Source organism: Ixodes scapularis, unplaced genomic scaffold (genome assembly GCF_016920785.2).
Source record: "Ixodes scapularis isolate PalLabHiFi unplaced genomic scaffold, ASM1692078v2 PGA_scaffold1__304_contigs__length_218370807, whole genome shotgun sequence".
NCBI lineage: Eukaryota > Metazoa > Arthropoda > Arachnida > Ixodida > Ixodidae > Ixodes > Ixodes scapularis.
The window spans coordinates 74,269,539-74,285,715 of record NW_024609846.1 but is presented as its reverse complement, the minus strand read 5'-3'; the positions used below and the strand labels follow the sequence as shown (position 1 = coordinate 74,285,715).

Genomic DNA, 16,177 nt, shown 5'->3' with positions numbered 1-16,177 from the left:
CAATGATATGGAGCCACCAATGTCAGAGTTACTAATCACGGCCCGCTCCCGCTTTAAGAAATTTAGCTTCCACGGTAAGAACATGAACAAACAAAAAGTACTTCAGGCCGATTCTAACGGAGCGGAAAAGAATTAATTTTCTGTCTACGTCGAGTTAACACGACTTAGAAAGAGTCATAACACCTTGAGTGTTGCTTCAGAGCGCACAAAGATATATGCCTATAGCGTTTATGATCATTATAACGTAAACATAATTTATTTTGTGCATTTGTGTAGCGTAAGGTCATAAAAGGGTTTTAAATTAGCCGTGATTCTCGGTATTGTTTGCAAAAATATGAGAGTAATTTCTATATCATTTATTATTTTGCACACTTCTGCGATATGTCATCCAGGAGTGGTAAAACCCTTATTTTGTAAAAATAATACAAAATACTACTCACATATGGTGTTACTACTATCTTGTCTGCTCTGCATGTTTCATTTATTTGCACTGTTCTGATGTATTTACTTGCTGAAAAAAAAATTATAATTGAGCTTGACAATATTCTTGTGATATAGTACAGAATGCTAAGTTCAGTGGCGTAACTAATGGTCACGATATGTCTTAAGCAGGTTTTCTAGTACCTGAATTGTGTATAAAAAAAAAAGAAAGCGAATTTGGTTTGTGTCGTGATATGTGTGTATTAAAAAATACTATGTTTAGACACTTTTGCTCGCATTATACAGAAATATTGACTAATTCGTAGTTAACAGTTAACTCGCAATTCTTGGAGGCATTTGCTTTCTCGTTTGGTACATTTTCAAAACTTTTGCAAGTAATAAAAAAATAACAAGATATGAAAAAGAACACACGCTTAATATGTTGTCATTGTAACTATATATTCCACTTTTATAACGTGTTCTTGCGTCAAAAGCTGTTCCTACCTCCAATATAAGTTTGGAACGTATCTCCTGCTCTTTTCTACCAAGAAATATTCGAACCAAGACTTCGACAGTGGAATGGCTAACCAAAATTTGTGAATTAAGAAGTTTTTAAATTAAAAAATAAGAATATAAGGAAGAAGAATATGAGGAAAAGGAAGAAAACGAAGAATAAAAAAAAAAGAGCAAGAACAAGAAGAGGTGAAAGAAGAAGTGGAAGAAGAATTGCCAAAACAGGCTTCCGACGGGACCTGAGCACGCTAGCCAACCTACTCATCTTCAGTCTCGATGTGCTGTATCGTCCTTCGAAAGTTCGACCCAGAACAATCGTAGCAGTCGACGTCCAAAAAGCCTTTGACCAGTAGCGTAGCCAGAAACTTTTCTTAGGGAAGTGTGTGAGGGGGAAGGGTGAGGCCGAGTTGTCCGGGATGTCCTTGACTAAGGGTGCGGAGGGGGTCAAAAGGGCGTCAAAATGCATATGTATGTCTCATTCAAATTTTGGTTTGGGCTAGTTCGTCCATGCTAGGTATAAGGTTATAAGGTTTTAAGGCCTCCTGGTAAAGAAGTGACGTATCTAGAGGGTTGTCTGGTAAAGTGTTTTATTGGCTGTTAGCGTGTTTTGATATGTAGAGGCAGATGAGTTTTGCATATAAGCGTTGAACGGTCTTGCAATAAATGAAGTGAGAGTAGTGCCTGTCCTAGTCGTTTGTGTTGTTTCCTATCGTCTCTGCCTGTTTGCGCTTTTAAACCTTATACCGCATGGATGTCATGTGGTTGGCTGGATTTCATGGGAGGCTGAAGCCCCATAAGCCTCCCCCCTGGCTACGCCACTGCCTTTGACTCAGTCCCTCACGCGGTGGGGGTCGGAAGCGCAAGCCTGGCGGGTGTCGGCGGTCGGGCGCTCAGCTGCATCTAAAACTTCTTCGAGACAGGCGGAACAAGGTCAAGATCGGAGACAAGACCAGACTCAAAACGGTCAACACACCAACCTTGTTCAACGTAGTTATGGCGCGCCTGCTCCCGCTCCTATCTGAAATTCCACACCTTCGCTTCTCTATTCTCGGCGAGAACCACGCTAGGGGGCGCCACTGAGCAACAGGTGAATGTCACGCGATACCCGCGATGTAAACAAACCGGGTGCCCGGTTTGGTTACATCGAGTGCGCCATAGCGGTACGGCGTAATCGCTTGTTTTCGGACGCGGCGCAGTAGTTCGTTATTGTTCCGTTCTGTCACCGGTGGCACAACACACGCGACCAAAGAAGGTCTAAGTTTCCATCCATATCCAAGAGAAAACAGCTGGGGCAGTAGAGATTATATTAACTAAGGGCAAGAAGGTATGGGGGAGCGCGATGGTGTGCTCGAACCACTTATCAGGTTCTTTCCCGACGAATCATGTATTTTGTATTATGCTTTGATTTTCTTCGCGAGTGACTGTTTCTTCCTCGTACAGATTCCACTGGCGGGGACTCGGCGCCAACAATAATTCATTAATCCGCCTTTTTTTTTCCGCGCACACACATTACTTTCTTGGTGTCGTCCGCGAATTTTAAACTAGAACCAAGTCTTTAGTTGTCATCATCACCGACGCGGGGTACCACGTATAAATATCGCGTCCCTGATTTACCTGCAGCCACTTCAAACGTGTTCGAATTTCTCCGAGTTGCTCGGTTGTTTTGAGCCGAATTTTACCTCAGCAATTCGTGTCGATCTAGGAAAAGCTAGGAAACACCCCGCCAGCAACACCAAAGTTGCTGAGAAAGTTGCCCCGTTTGAAGCGTGCCTAAGAGGTGTTAAAAAGTCACCCTAAAACCCCTAAATCTGAAATGGTTACACAAACGGCCATGTTTGTCATTTTATTTTACTTAAAATACACATTTAAATAAAATAAATTTAACTAAGTCATGTATACTAGTTGGCGTGCTTTATAGATTCAAGTAGTACGTTGTAGAAGCTTCTATTTATTACGGCTGTGACCATCAAAGGTACGTCTCCGCACAATTGGTAAAATCTTTCTGACACGTCCTCTCAGATGCAATTTTGTGTTACGTAAGCAAGTTTCATGAAAAAGTGAGGTTCATTCCGTTGTGCCGACAAAGTTTGCTACCTCATATAATCATTTAATTTAAAACAGAAAATAACTATTATATCAGGGCTATGACCGTCCTATGTGAACGCACCCGAATGTGTACTGTGATCGCAGTAGTCCATGGACAAGCGTTATCCAGTTTCAACATACTCGTCAGCAGGCATGTAACCAGGATTTTGTTTCGGGGGGAGGGGGGGGGGGGGGGGGGAGAAAGGAGGTCCCAACAAAATGGATGATTTCGGGGAAGGCCCAGGCCCCACGCCCCCCCCCCCCCTCCCCCCCTGCCTACGTGCCTGCTCGTCAGCGAATGAAACGAGGAATATAACCGCCGTTGAAAATTTACGCAATTGAGTACCATAATTGAAGAAGAAAAAAGGCGTGTGAGTTGCACCGTTTTATATGACGCACTAACGGGAATTTTGCAAGAAACAATCGCGACGTCTACACTACAAGATTTGGTATAATCACGGGTATTCGCCATGAGGCAGAGGTGATCGGCACGTTTCGCCTTTAGTAAAAGTTCACTCACGATCTGTAGCTCCGTGAATGGCGCTCCAGGTTTGCACAATGATGACCAGCTTCAAAATCATATCTTATCAGGACTGTTATGACTGTGAGAAGTTAGAGAGAGATAGAGCAGAAACACTTCCTCCGAAAAGCCTTTATGATATGTTCTCATCCACAACATTTCGGTTTATTGCGCACATTTCGGGCACGTGCTTCCAATTCACAAAGAACAGAATAAAGTTTTAAAAAAATTGTTTTGTTTATTTTTAGGCCTTACTTTTAGCTGGAGTCTGGCAAGAACGTATGAATAGAGCCGTTGTTCCTGGTCGAACTCTCAGATAGCGGAAGAAAATTTATCGGGCCCCTTCTCAATTCTGCTGAGCTGTTTTAGTGATTTAAGTGTGCTGTGTCCTTTCGAAATCGACCTTATGATCTTCACTGAAAAACAACTTGACTTTTAGTTGACCGCGGCCACTTCTGATATTTTTTTACATTTTATTAATAGCCTTTACCATTTCCTCTGAGTTTTTGTTCCTCATTTTTTTTAGGCGCAGTTGAAAATTGGCAAGCCTTATCCTGACATTTCATGAAACATGCTCACTTGAACTCTGGTCGACTGCTTACTCAAAGTTATCATAATCTATGTTTTTCTTGATTTACGAAAAAAAAGTAAATAAATAAAGTGCCTCGAACGCCTACCCATCTATAGTCACTGCCAACTTAACAAACTCAGGGTGTGACTTATTATGTTCATGATTGCAGCTTCACGATTCTTTCTTCGGCGTTATTACCTTCTAATATCAGAATCTCATGGGTTCCAGAACGCGAATAATATACGTAGGACTCGCCACGCGTTACGCTTCTTAAAGGGAGCTCCGGAAATATTTTGAGCGTTTTCAAGTGTACATATCTTCTGAAATAGGGCAAAAAGCTGAGCCTAGAGCTGTAAGTAAAGTTTTTGTTTTTTTTTTACTTTTTAAATAATTTAAAATTGTAGAAATACGATAAAGCCGAAACCGAAACTACACTGCAACATTACTTCGCCGTCATCTTGCTGTGACGTCACATATTGTGTGAACAACAGCATATGGGCACCTTGAGCCTGTTTCGCCCAGCGACCGAAGCACTCGAAAGGCCGTCGCGATTGTCCGTGGAAAATAATGGACTACGATTCATCAAGCTTGTCTGAGTCAAGCAGTGACCAGCAAATGTTATAGGAATTTTAACACGAGATTTCAGACGATTCACCGTTGGCATTTGATCCGCCGGCATCGCCCCCAAGGGGACCACCCGTGGCGGCTGGGCTGCATCCGCAATCCGCCCACATATGGACCCAGATGCCGCTTCGGAAGTCCAATTCTGTGGGAGGTTTTGTTTGCTATAGAACGGCGCGGACTCTGTTCAAGCAGGACGCGAACGATAGGAGCCAGCGTTCGCGTCGGACTGCTTGGACCAACTTCCGTCGCAGAGACTTCTCGGTCTGAAACCGATCAGATGTGACTTTGCCGCATTTCTCGGTGGTTTCATACGGCGCGCAAGTTCGTCTGCTCTTTGCGCACATCGTGGTATTTTTTTACCCCCAAATGCGTCCAAGTGCGTGTGTTTTCCCCCGACCTCAGCCAATTACGGCGTGAGCTTGGCTGCTTTGACATCGCGCGTTCTCAACGAGTTGTTGCCGTCTTAAAACACTTGTTTACCGTATTGAACCCCACAACATATCACCGATTTTTCCCACCCTCCATCCCGAGGCGCAGATAGCCTAAAGCAGACAGAATCCACAAAACTGCAGACGTTAACTGTCACTACAACACTCAACGCCGCTGAGGTAGGAGCGTCGTCTGCTCTCGGATACATTTGACGCCACGAGCGCCCCTGTCCGTTTTTGCCTGTAGAACGGTATCCAGCTATTCGGAAGTGTACGCGTAAACATAAAGAAAAAATTGTTTTTCCGAAAGATTATTATTATATTGGTTAGAAATTTTTATACATACTTAGCATAGATATTTAGTGCATGGTATTTTTTTTTTATAAAAATCGATGAACATCAATATTTTCCCTTTAAAGGCGTACGGAAAGCTCTTACCTATTTGTTTAGTAAGAAACCGCCTTGGTGTCAGCACCTTAGAAACACGTCTTCTGCTCGTAAACGCACGAAAACTAATTTTATTACAAATAAAACGATTTCTCCATACCACCAAGTAGTTGGGAGGCCGATGTAGTTATGACGTTGAATGCCTCCCACACCAGAGCCGCTCACGAAAGTAGAGCGTAAATGCATAGACAACTCGGGTTTAAACGGAATCGCAAAGCTTGGCGAAGAAATCCACAGTGCTTGCGCAATCTGCATTCCATTCTACCAATATTGCCGTTCTTAGCAGGTGATAGGTACGAGCTTGATTTGAGGATGCGGGGACCTTTGCATGGCCAACCATACACCCCTCCCCCCCCCCCCCCTCCCTCACCCTTGGATGCGCTGCGAAGAACGCGCTCAAATATGGTACCCCGTGAATACCTTACGTAGCGACCCATCACTTTGTCGTCTGGTAAAAGACGAGAAGGCTCACGTCCGATATAACAAGCACCGAGGCCCCGTGATTGAATTTTGATCTGGAGCTGGTCGGACATTCTTGCAAATTGGTGACCGGGATGATCTACCGCTTGCTTGGCCATGCCTGCACGTCAAGCTCAACAACGCCGCGCGTCCACGCAGCACACCGGCGGCGCTCAGCCCACTCCTCACGAACCAAACCAACCGAACATAGGCATTTTTAAGGCCGCCGGACCACTTCCGTTACGGCTATTTCCTTCTGGCCCAGGAACCCCCAGGTTCAGTACATCAAGTTAGAGGCACATTTTAATCTGCAAAGAATCACGTCACAAATCACTCGTTTTTACAACGTCGTCGCCTCCTTACCAACTGAAGTTGCTGCTAAAATCGACGGTGTCCTCTCACAACCCCTCGCGACGATGCCCATGACCATCTCAAGAGTGTGCTCCTGACTCGGACAATGGTGTCGGAACGCTCCAGGATTAAGCGACTACTCACAGCACAGGAACTTGGCGATTGTCACCCGTCGCAGCTACTTCATCAGATGCGTCAGCTCTTGGGCTCAAAGAACCCCGACGTCCCCGATCCCATACTACGTGAGCTTTTTCTTCATAAACTTCCGGAAGGGATGGAAATGATCCTTGCCGCCGCGGATTATATGCCGCTCGAGCGAGTCGCGGTGCTAGCAGACCGCACTGCTGACTATTCCACTCACACTGTTCATTTGTTCCAAACACGCACCACTCAGTCCTGCGAGGTCGCAGTCGCCCGGATGGAATCAAAAATAGAAGAGTTGGCTGCCACTATCATCGCCTTGACCCTGCTGAGCACCGACCCGCTCGGTAAAGGCAACGCAGCTCCTCTCGCGCTCGCTCAGGCTCCCACCGTGCTTCCGGCTCCGGCAACCGCTAGATCTGCTGGTACCATTGCACATTCGTGGTCAAGCAATACGTTGCACCCGGCGCTCTTCATGGACGGAAAACGCCGAGGCCCGACACTAACGGCGGCGAATGACCCCGGCCAGTCCATCAGCCGCTTGTGTTACGTCCGTGACAAAATTACAAGCCTCCAGTTTCTCGTGCTCACTGGCGCGGAAGTCAAAGTGTGGCCTGCTACCCCTTCTGACCGCAAGCTGAACCCGGCTACGCCGTGCCTTCGGGCTGTCAAGAGCCCCGCAATACATACATTAGGTCAACATTCCCTGACCATTGATAATATAGAGTTTTATGTAACCGTTTTTGCACATCCGATACGGTACAATGAGTCCCCAGGAACGAGCTGCGTATGTGCTACAAGTCTCGCATATGCGTAGTTTGCACCAGAGGGCCCATCGTGGCGTATCGGATGTGCAAACACGATTCTCTAAAACTATCTATTAAACTCGGGCGAGCATTCCGATGTGTGTTCGTCATCACAAACAAACAACAAGCCATTATCAAATCAAATGAAACTTTATGTGGACATGAATATAAAGTACAAATGTCCTCGAGGTGCGGCTAAAGAGGAATAATCTGTCTCCTGATAAGGCCATCACCTTGGGTTTGCACATCAGAGAGCAAAACCTGCTGAAAAAAATAATTAAGCAATACTTTTGTATATTAGTTAGCCCAAGCACAGAGTAAGGAGAAGCAATAGCTCAATTAATAAAACACACAAGGAAGTTAAAACGCATGCGATAAGGTTGTTTAACGTTAGACACAGAAAAGGGATTATCATTGTCGTGTTACTAATGGAATATTTATTTTGATTTTATTAGGTATAATTAAGAGTAAACAAAAAAGAAATGGTGTAGTTTTTTTTTTTTAATTGGTAGGCGGTTTTACTTTTTTCAGCACATTCAATTGGGACGGATATTGCATACGGCTATAATTTGATTATCAATAGTTTCTGTGTGCCATAGTTTGTTCGGGGCCTGGACCCCACCAAGAATACATTGCGTAGGTTCTATGCTATGTTTCTTGATAATATGGCGCACCGTGCATTCACGAGGGCGCCCATCAAACCAATCTGGCGTCGTGGCCGCGAGGCGGCTATGCAGTTGCTTCGTCTCAGACACGACCACATAGTCGCGTCACCGCGGGGTCGATTGGGATCTCGAATTCGGCTCCCGACGTGCCGCTTTCTCTCCTAGCCACTGGATGGCGCTGCAGGCGCCCATGGCAGGCGAGGAGAAACTCCTCGGCCATCGATCGAGATAGTCGGTGAATCAGGGGGCGAACAGGCTCTTGGGACTCCGGACGGCACCGAAAACAGGCAAGTGTGTGCGACCGGATCTAGGGTAATCGCGGGACACGAGGTCTGGGGGCCCTCTTTGTGTTTAACTCTGACTTTACGGGCGAGTGTGAATATTAGTGTGATGACGCGTGTCTTTCTATGTTAGATTGAGTGTTTCTGAGAGTTCTGTTTTATGTACCATTAAAAGGGGAGCGGAATTCCGCTCCCGTGAAAGAACCCGGCTTGACTTGTGTTGATGACGGACCATGTGGGAAGCGGCGAATTGGCGGCGGTACGCGATTTCTTCCAAAGGGTTCATCAACGTTGGGGCAGGCGAGCCGTAATTACGGTCGCAACGTCCGTCGACGACACCGCGTGAAAGTTCACGCGGGGCGTTCCCCCTGGTTGGCGGGTCTACATCGCGGCACTTTGAAGGTGGGAAGAGCACGTCCAAAGAAGTGTTCGGGATGGCCGCGGGTAATTTCGCGCTCACGGATTTAATGTTTTTGGCCGTCGTCGTTGTGTCGACGGGGCTGGAGGAGCGGAACGCCGCGGAGATGACCGCAGCACTGAGTGCGGACACGCCGACGGTATCGCCAGTAGTGTCTATGTCGCAAAGCACGGAGATGTCCCGTGAATCCACGGCGTTAGTTGCGGCGTTCACTCACGCCTTACAGAGCATGCAGAGGGAAACGCCGCCGCCAAAAACCTTCATCCGTATTCCGGTGCCGGAGTACAACGGACACAGCGATCGAGCAATGAGCGCGACTGACATCTTGCTGGCAATCCAGCGATATCGCAAGGCTACCGGCCTGACCGAGGAGACGCTAGGCAGGGTTCTGCGGGTGGCTCTCGTAGGCTTGGCGGCCAGGTGGCATCGCCTTCTAGGCGAGTCAGTCGGTAAACTCGACGAGTTCACAGCCCTCTTCCGGTAAGAGTTCTTGCCGGCAGACTACCTGCCAAGAATGCGCAGGGAACTGGAGGAAAGAACGCAGGCTCTCGCTGAGCCCTTCGCGTACCTGCAGGCAATGCAGGCACTCTTGCAGATCGCTGATCCGAATGCTACAAACTAGGAGCAGGTCGAGTGGGTGGTTAGGCAGGCGCATCCCACCTTTTCGCGTTATCTGCAATTGTTAGTGACAGTTTGACGAATAAACATTGTTGCACCCTTTATTGCATCGAAAAAAGTCGATATGAATCAGTCGTACTGCACGTACCCAATATAAAGTGAGAATACAAAAGGTGGGAGTGAACTAAGAAGAAATACAGTTGTATTTTTTACACTCAGTGGTAGAAAGCGTTGTAACCAGTGTATTAATTTAAAAAATCCGGCTATTTTTATTCGTACGTTGTTAATGTGATCACTCCAACTTAAATCAGTTTTAAATCGAACCCCGAAAATTCACAGGCGTTTCTTAGCGTATTTTCACAACTGTCGATGTGCAACTTTATTCAATAATACAAAAGCTCTCTTTTTTTTTGTGAAAATGTATAAACTTTTGTTTTACATTTATCAATTTTGTTTATGTTAAGCCAAATTTGTAGCTGACTGAGACATGCATTTGAACGCTGTTTAAGAGTATCATCAGAGTAGATGATACCTGAAAAAAAACAGATTAGTATCATCAGAGTAGAGAATTATATCAGGAGTTAAGGGAATGTTAGCAGTATTAATTATGCAGAGGAAGAAAAGCAAGGGACCAAGAATAGACCTTTGTGGGACGTCATATTTTGATTAAATTTCATGTTACTGCATGTACAGTTTTTTTGTTTGTTTTTTTCCTGAGGGATCACTTTCTATAAGATTACATGGTACTCCACGAATGTCATACATGCCTTTTTTTCGATCAAAGTTGTGTGCTTAATAGAGTCGAATGCTTTACGGGGGTCAAAAAAAAACCCGACTGTGAAGAGTTGTTATATCAATTTTACGGAGCATGTGCTTTTTTAGGTATAATAGTGAGGTTTCAGTTGATTTACATATTTAAAGTTGATAATGCTGTTTACTAATTACCTGCCATCTTATAAAAAGTTGTCTATCCTTTTATGAATAATTCGCTCTGCAATTTTGGAATATAGGGGCTTACTTCCTTGCCCACTTTGGCCCTGCCGGTCAACATCCGTAACCGAACTCTCATCGACGCTAAAACAACATTGTCCGTCGAAGGCATTATGTCTTCCTCATCAGCTTCGCCAATGCGTCCTTATTTCACCGCATTGCTATATGACGCCATTCCTGCCGAATTTGTAGCCATCACAAGTCCCGGTAACATGGAGCTGGCCGTCAAACACTTTGTGGCACACCACATCACTTTCACAGGCGCACCCATGTGCGAACGACCTCGTCGACTCGCTGGTTACTGACTTAAGATTGCGCGCAGCGAGTTTGAGCACATGTGGCAGTTAGGCATCATTCGCGCATCCTCTAGCAACTGGGCATCACCGATAATGGTCCCTAAAAAGGACCCAAATGACTGGCGTTTATACGGAGATTATCGGGCACTTAACGTTTGCACCATTCCCGACCTACATTCTCTCCCGCATATATATTTGTTTTAGCAACCTCGCTAGAACTATCATATATTCCAAGATTGACTTAGTAAAGGCCTACCCTCAGATCCCTGTAGCGTTCGCCGACATTCCGAAGAAGGCAATCACCAAACCATTAGGACTCTTTGAATATGTTCAAATGCCCTTCCGTCTAAGGAATTTCGCCCAGACACTTCAGAGATTCATCGATGAGGTGACCAGAGGACTCCATTTCCTTTCCGTTCATATTGATGACATCCTGGTAGCCAGCACAACTCCATTTGAGCGCGAACGGCATCTACAACTGCTCTTTGATCGACCTGAGCAAGCTGGCATTATCATCAACTCCAGCAAATGTGCTTTTGGCGTCACCAAGCTGGAATTTCTCGGTCACCGCAATACGCCGCCTTCCTGGAAAAGTACAGGTCCTCCGGAAATTTCACAACAAAACCTCTCTACGCAAAATTCAAGAGTCTTTAAGATTGGTACACCTCTGGAGCCGGTTTATACCTCGCTGGCAATCAAAAAAGCTCTGGCAAGTTTAACACTTTTCTTACATCCACGCCCTCACGCACCTAACCGCTGCAAGACAGATGCCTCCCACAATGCCGTAGGCGCTTTGCTATAACAGTACCTCGATGAAAACTGGAAGCCGGTGGGATTCTTCTCACCAAAGTTAAAACCGGAAGAACCTGGTTACGGCAGCTTTGGCGGAGAGCTGCTGGTAATATAATTAGCTTTGAGGCATTACCTGTACCTTCTCGAAGACAGAGAGTTTTATGTCCTGACCGACCACAAGCCGCTCACTTTTGCTTTCGAAGAAAACCACAGCGCCTACTCTACACGAGAAATTCTAACATAGTGCCTATATATCTGGGCTCACCGTTGACCTTCGGTACATTTAATTGGAAAACAACGCAGCGGCAGACGCCTTATTATGTCTTGCTGCTCTCTCCTCGCCCTCTGCGTGGGAGCAGCGGAATAGTAAACATAACTCCCGCGGGACCTCTTGGCGCATCCTTGCGGGTCCGCCGAACTCACTCTGGTGCACGGTCGTGGCTCTTCGTGGGGTTGGACGGGAGTCGGGCACTGAGGGGCCCGTTCTCGCTTGTCTTCCCCAGGGCGTTCTTTTGGACAACCCTGGAGTTTCTTTTTTTTTTATTGTTTTTTTTTTGTGAAATTCGCACTTGATCTTAGGATCCAATTCGTTTATATTGAATTGGCTTTCAATCGTTTTTGCCTACACTGGTGATACCGATCCAGGCATTATTTTCTTTTCAATTTTTTACAAGCCTCACCCTATCAAACGTCTCCTCGCCCTGCCATGACCTCGACGTGCAAATACTCGCCGCGGCACAGAAAGAAGACTCGGATCTGTCATAACTTCGTGACGCTCCCACGTCTTTGCTACTAACAATGTGTTCTTCCCACACTTTTTAACCACAGTCGTCTGTCACGTGTCCACGGGGATGCACGGACCGTACCTTTTTTCCATATTCCGTTGACAAATTTTCGAAACGTTTTACAGCCTTAGCCACCCAGGCATTCGGGCCACGCAATGCCTCATAGGCGCACGGTACGTGTAGTCTCAAATGAACGCTGATGTTCGAAATTGGACAAAAAGCTGCCTCTGGTGCCAGCGATCAAAGATCACAATGCACGCCAACAAGCTGCTCATGCCCTCCGCTCCCCAGATGCCCGCTTTGAACACGTAGGCTTCGACATTGTTAATCCCCTACCTACGTGTAGAGGATTCACCTACCTTCGTCCACGTGTCGACCAAAACACACGTTGGCCAGAAGCAGCTGCCCCCTCCAAGACTTCATAGCAGAGACGGTCGCAGCGACTTTTGTTAAAGTATGAATCAGTCGTTTCGGATGCTCATCTGTGATCACGAGGAAAAAAAATCGACAGTTCCAGTCTGCCTTATTCGCCTCATTGACTTAGTTACTCGGTACTTGCCGCATCCATATGACGGCCTATCATCCCTGCGCAAAAGTCATGGTAGAACGTCTTCACCGACAGTTAAAAACCGCCATCACAGCACGCAGAGGCCGTACTCATTGGGTGGATTGTCTGTCCATGGTGCTTCTGTGTATCCGATCTACCTTCAAAGCCGATATAAACTCACCCTCAGCAGACTTAGTATACGTGGCTTGCACATGACGTCATTTCCGATGCCCTCCAGAGAAAAGGGGAAGAAGGAGCTCCCCTCTTATCAGGACCCTCCTTTGTGCCTCCCGGATAAGCACAGACCTCGCTGTTCTCCTCCCAGAAGATTATAGAAGATTAGCCCGTCACTCAAAATTCTTACAAAAGCAGTTTCCCTCTCCTCCTTTTACATGGTGTTCAAAAGTATGCGATGTGACGTCAGTGCAAGGAGCCTATATGGCGCACCATTACGCTTATCGGGCGAGTTCCTAGTCTCTACCTCAGAGAGCGACAATACTCCATCTTCTCAAGACTATCTCGACGAATTCCGAACATTTATTCGTCACCTACAACCTGTATCACCTCGGCGGCCAGCCCACCAGAACATTTTCACCAGCCAGGACCTCACAACTTGCAGTCACGCCTTTTTACAAAAGTAAAGCATTGAAAAAGGACTGACCCCACCGTACGACAGCTGCTATAGAATCTTGGTGCGGACTGAAAAAATTTCACGCTGAACATCAACGGTTGCGCACAGATTGTAGCGACCACGCATTAAACCCACATACGTGAAAAGCCCTGCTCCCTCCGCGGTCCGAACATCCTACCTTGTTTCCTCTCGTCCGAGGAAACACGTTTCATGGCAAGTCGTCAACGAAATTAAAGCAGCCACCGCCATCAATCGTTCGCCCAGCCCAAACCCTGCTGACTCTACAACTCCATGAACTGATCTCCACCGCGCGTGCCTCGGCTGTCCGATATATTTCATCCTGGGTGCATATCACAAACATGTGCTTTTTCGGAAGCCCTATTTACGTCAGGCTTTCCCTTCACCTTCCCCCCCCCCCCCAACCCCCCCCCCCCCCCCCCCCAATGACCGACCCCGAAAAAGGTGCATACAGCTTGCTTGCACTAATCAAACAGACTTCTTTTTTTTTTTTTTTTGGATTGCAAGTTTATTATTATTATTTTATTCTTGGGGGGGGGGGGGGGGGGGAAGCGGGGGGGGGGGGGCGTTGGGGGCTTTGTGGCGACACGCCGCCTCGTCATTTGGTAAACGACAAGCTGGCTCACGTGCGAATGACGAGCCCCGCGCTCTCATGATTAAAGGAGTTTTAATTTGGATCCGGAGCTGGTAGGGACGTTCATACACCTTATATGCAGAGCTTGCAGGTGCCGCCATTGCTGGCTGCTGACGGTTATTTTTTTTTACTAGTTTCCTCGAGCTCGCACTTCTGCAGTGTGAAAAAAGCACGGTGAACCGAACGCGTACAGCCCTCGGATATCACTACAAGGTGAGATTGTCACGCGTTGACGCCACCAAGCGGCAATGCTCGCAATTACAGTATCCTTGGCCGTGCAGATCCCTTGACGTCACAAACGCGATACGCATTGCGCTTCTCGCTGGCCGATATTGAAGCAAAAGGAAGAGAGCTCGCGGTCACGTCATTTTGCTTACGTACTCATTTAAGCTGTCTGGCTGTAGTATTTTTATGTGCCTTTCTTTTGACCTATTTAATGTAGCGCATTAGAGCACTATAATGCAGCTAATTTCCGTAATGCTAGGGGCTTCACGAAGCGGGGATAGAGACGCAGACGCATTATATGCTGCAGCTTCCTTTGCAGCCGGCCAGTTGACAAAAGCTCCAGCAACCACGAGCTTTGACGACAGGACCCCAGGCATACCTTCACATTCCCTCAATATTTTGTCCCTGATTTTAGAATCAACTAATGTGGTAACGATAACTCGTACCTTCGCCCAACAACTCTTTCGACGTAAGTTTTACTATTTGTGAAACACCCCAATGCGTGCGCGATATAAGGACTCTAATCACAAGAGGTGAAAGAAATCCAGCGCGCTGCCGTTGGTTTGCAATTTGGAAGGCACGTGTTTAGCTCCCTTTTCCGTTATGGGGGTTGATTTGAGGCCTGCAAGTTATTGATTTAATAAAAAAAAATATTCCGCGCGATAGTCTCTTTTGCGCGTGGTCGTGACGTTTGCTTATTTAACAGTTAATTATGTAATAAACTATTAAACACTTGAATTTTGAACACAGCCTGTTTATTTATGCGATGGTGATTGACGTACGGTATGGACGTTCGTGGGGATATTCCTTAAGAAGAAGGCGCAGAAGTCAACTCCGTAACTCTAGTGGCCATTTAGTTTGAACAAATGCGTCCGTCTGGAAAATAGCCGTTGTTTACTGCAAACAAAGAAATTAAGTACGAAAGGATGCAACGAACACATTGACGAATTATACACAAGTCTTGATAGCTGATTATGTTCGCTATTAGGAAAGCGTGAACAATTTAACACAGCCAAAAAGTAGGATCAACCACCAACCAGCACTAAATATTGATGAACTGGCTGGATTTCCAAGCATGCACGTACTGAGTTTACGCGAATGTAAATTTAGAAAGCTTTCAATTGAACATGCTTCCTTTACGATCACAATAATCAGCTGTGAGAACATTACTGGCTTGCATTCACATGCGTCGAAGATCGGAGTGATGTACAACGTGATTTTTGTAGAAAAGCGAGATGACTTCAAATATTAATAAACCTATTCACGCAATTACTGGAAAAAAGACTTGGATCACACTATTCCCATCGCATAAAATCAGTGTTGTGCCCGTTACCAAAAATAAGTAACGAAATAGCGTAACTCGTTTGCTTGGAAAAAAAGCTAACGCGTTACAGGGCTCCGTTACCATATTGCTAGTGTAACGAAAAACCGGTGTCGTTACTTCCCACGACTAACGGACGTTACTTTTACGTTAGTTTGTCGTTACTTTGTGTTTCACTGTTAGTACATCACATTCGGTGGCTCCGAGGCGAGAGCGTTGGCCTACGGATCCCCATGTGGCGGGTTCGAATCCCGGCCGAGGTGCTTGCAATCTGACGGAGGCTTATTGCGGAGAAGACGCCGTATAACCGAGCTTTCGGTTGCACGTCAAAAGATCCCCAGGTGGTCCAAATTGATCTACAGTCCTCGGTTGGGGCGTGCAGATGCCCGCCGTTGGTTTGGCACGCAAAACCCCCAGATTTGACTTAGCATATCACATCTGTTAGTATATGACTGTAGCGTCTCAACCAAGAACGTCTCAAGAAGGTTGTCGAACCGTTCTTGAGAAACGGGAACTTGATGCATACGGTCGATCATCATCTGCTTCAGCAAGGCCGCCTCAGGACACTGATTTTCCTCTTTGAAAACACCT

At 46.3% G+C, this 16,177-nt stretch overlaps 1 protein-coding gene across 2 annotated transcripts in view; it reads right to left on the bottom strand.

Annotated features, from left to right (window-relative positions):
* Window positions 1–3,647, bottom strand: part of LOC121835950 — a 34,980-nt gene extending 31,333 nt beyond the window's left edge. For both annotated transcript variants that reach the window (XM_042290530.1, XM_042290531.1), the window contains exons 1-2: window positions 3,539–3,647; window positions 441–511 (exon numbers count right to left, since the gene is read on the bottom strand). In XM_042290530.1, the coding sequence (XP_042146464.1) occupies window positions 441–511; window positions 3,539–3,599 (132 nt within the window). In that variant the 5' untranslated portion in view covers window positions 3,600–3,647. The remainder of the gene's footprint in view (window positions 1–440; window positions 512–3,538) is intronic.
* Between the last annotated feature and the right edge of the window lie 12,530 nt (window positions 3,648–16,177).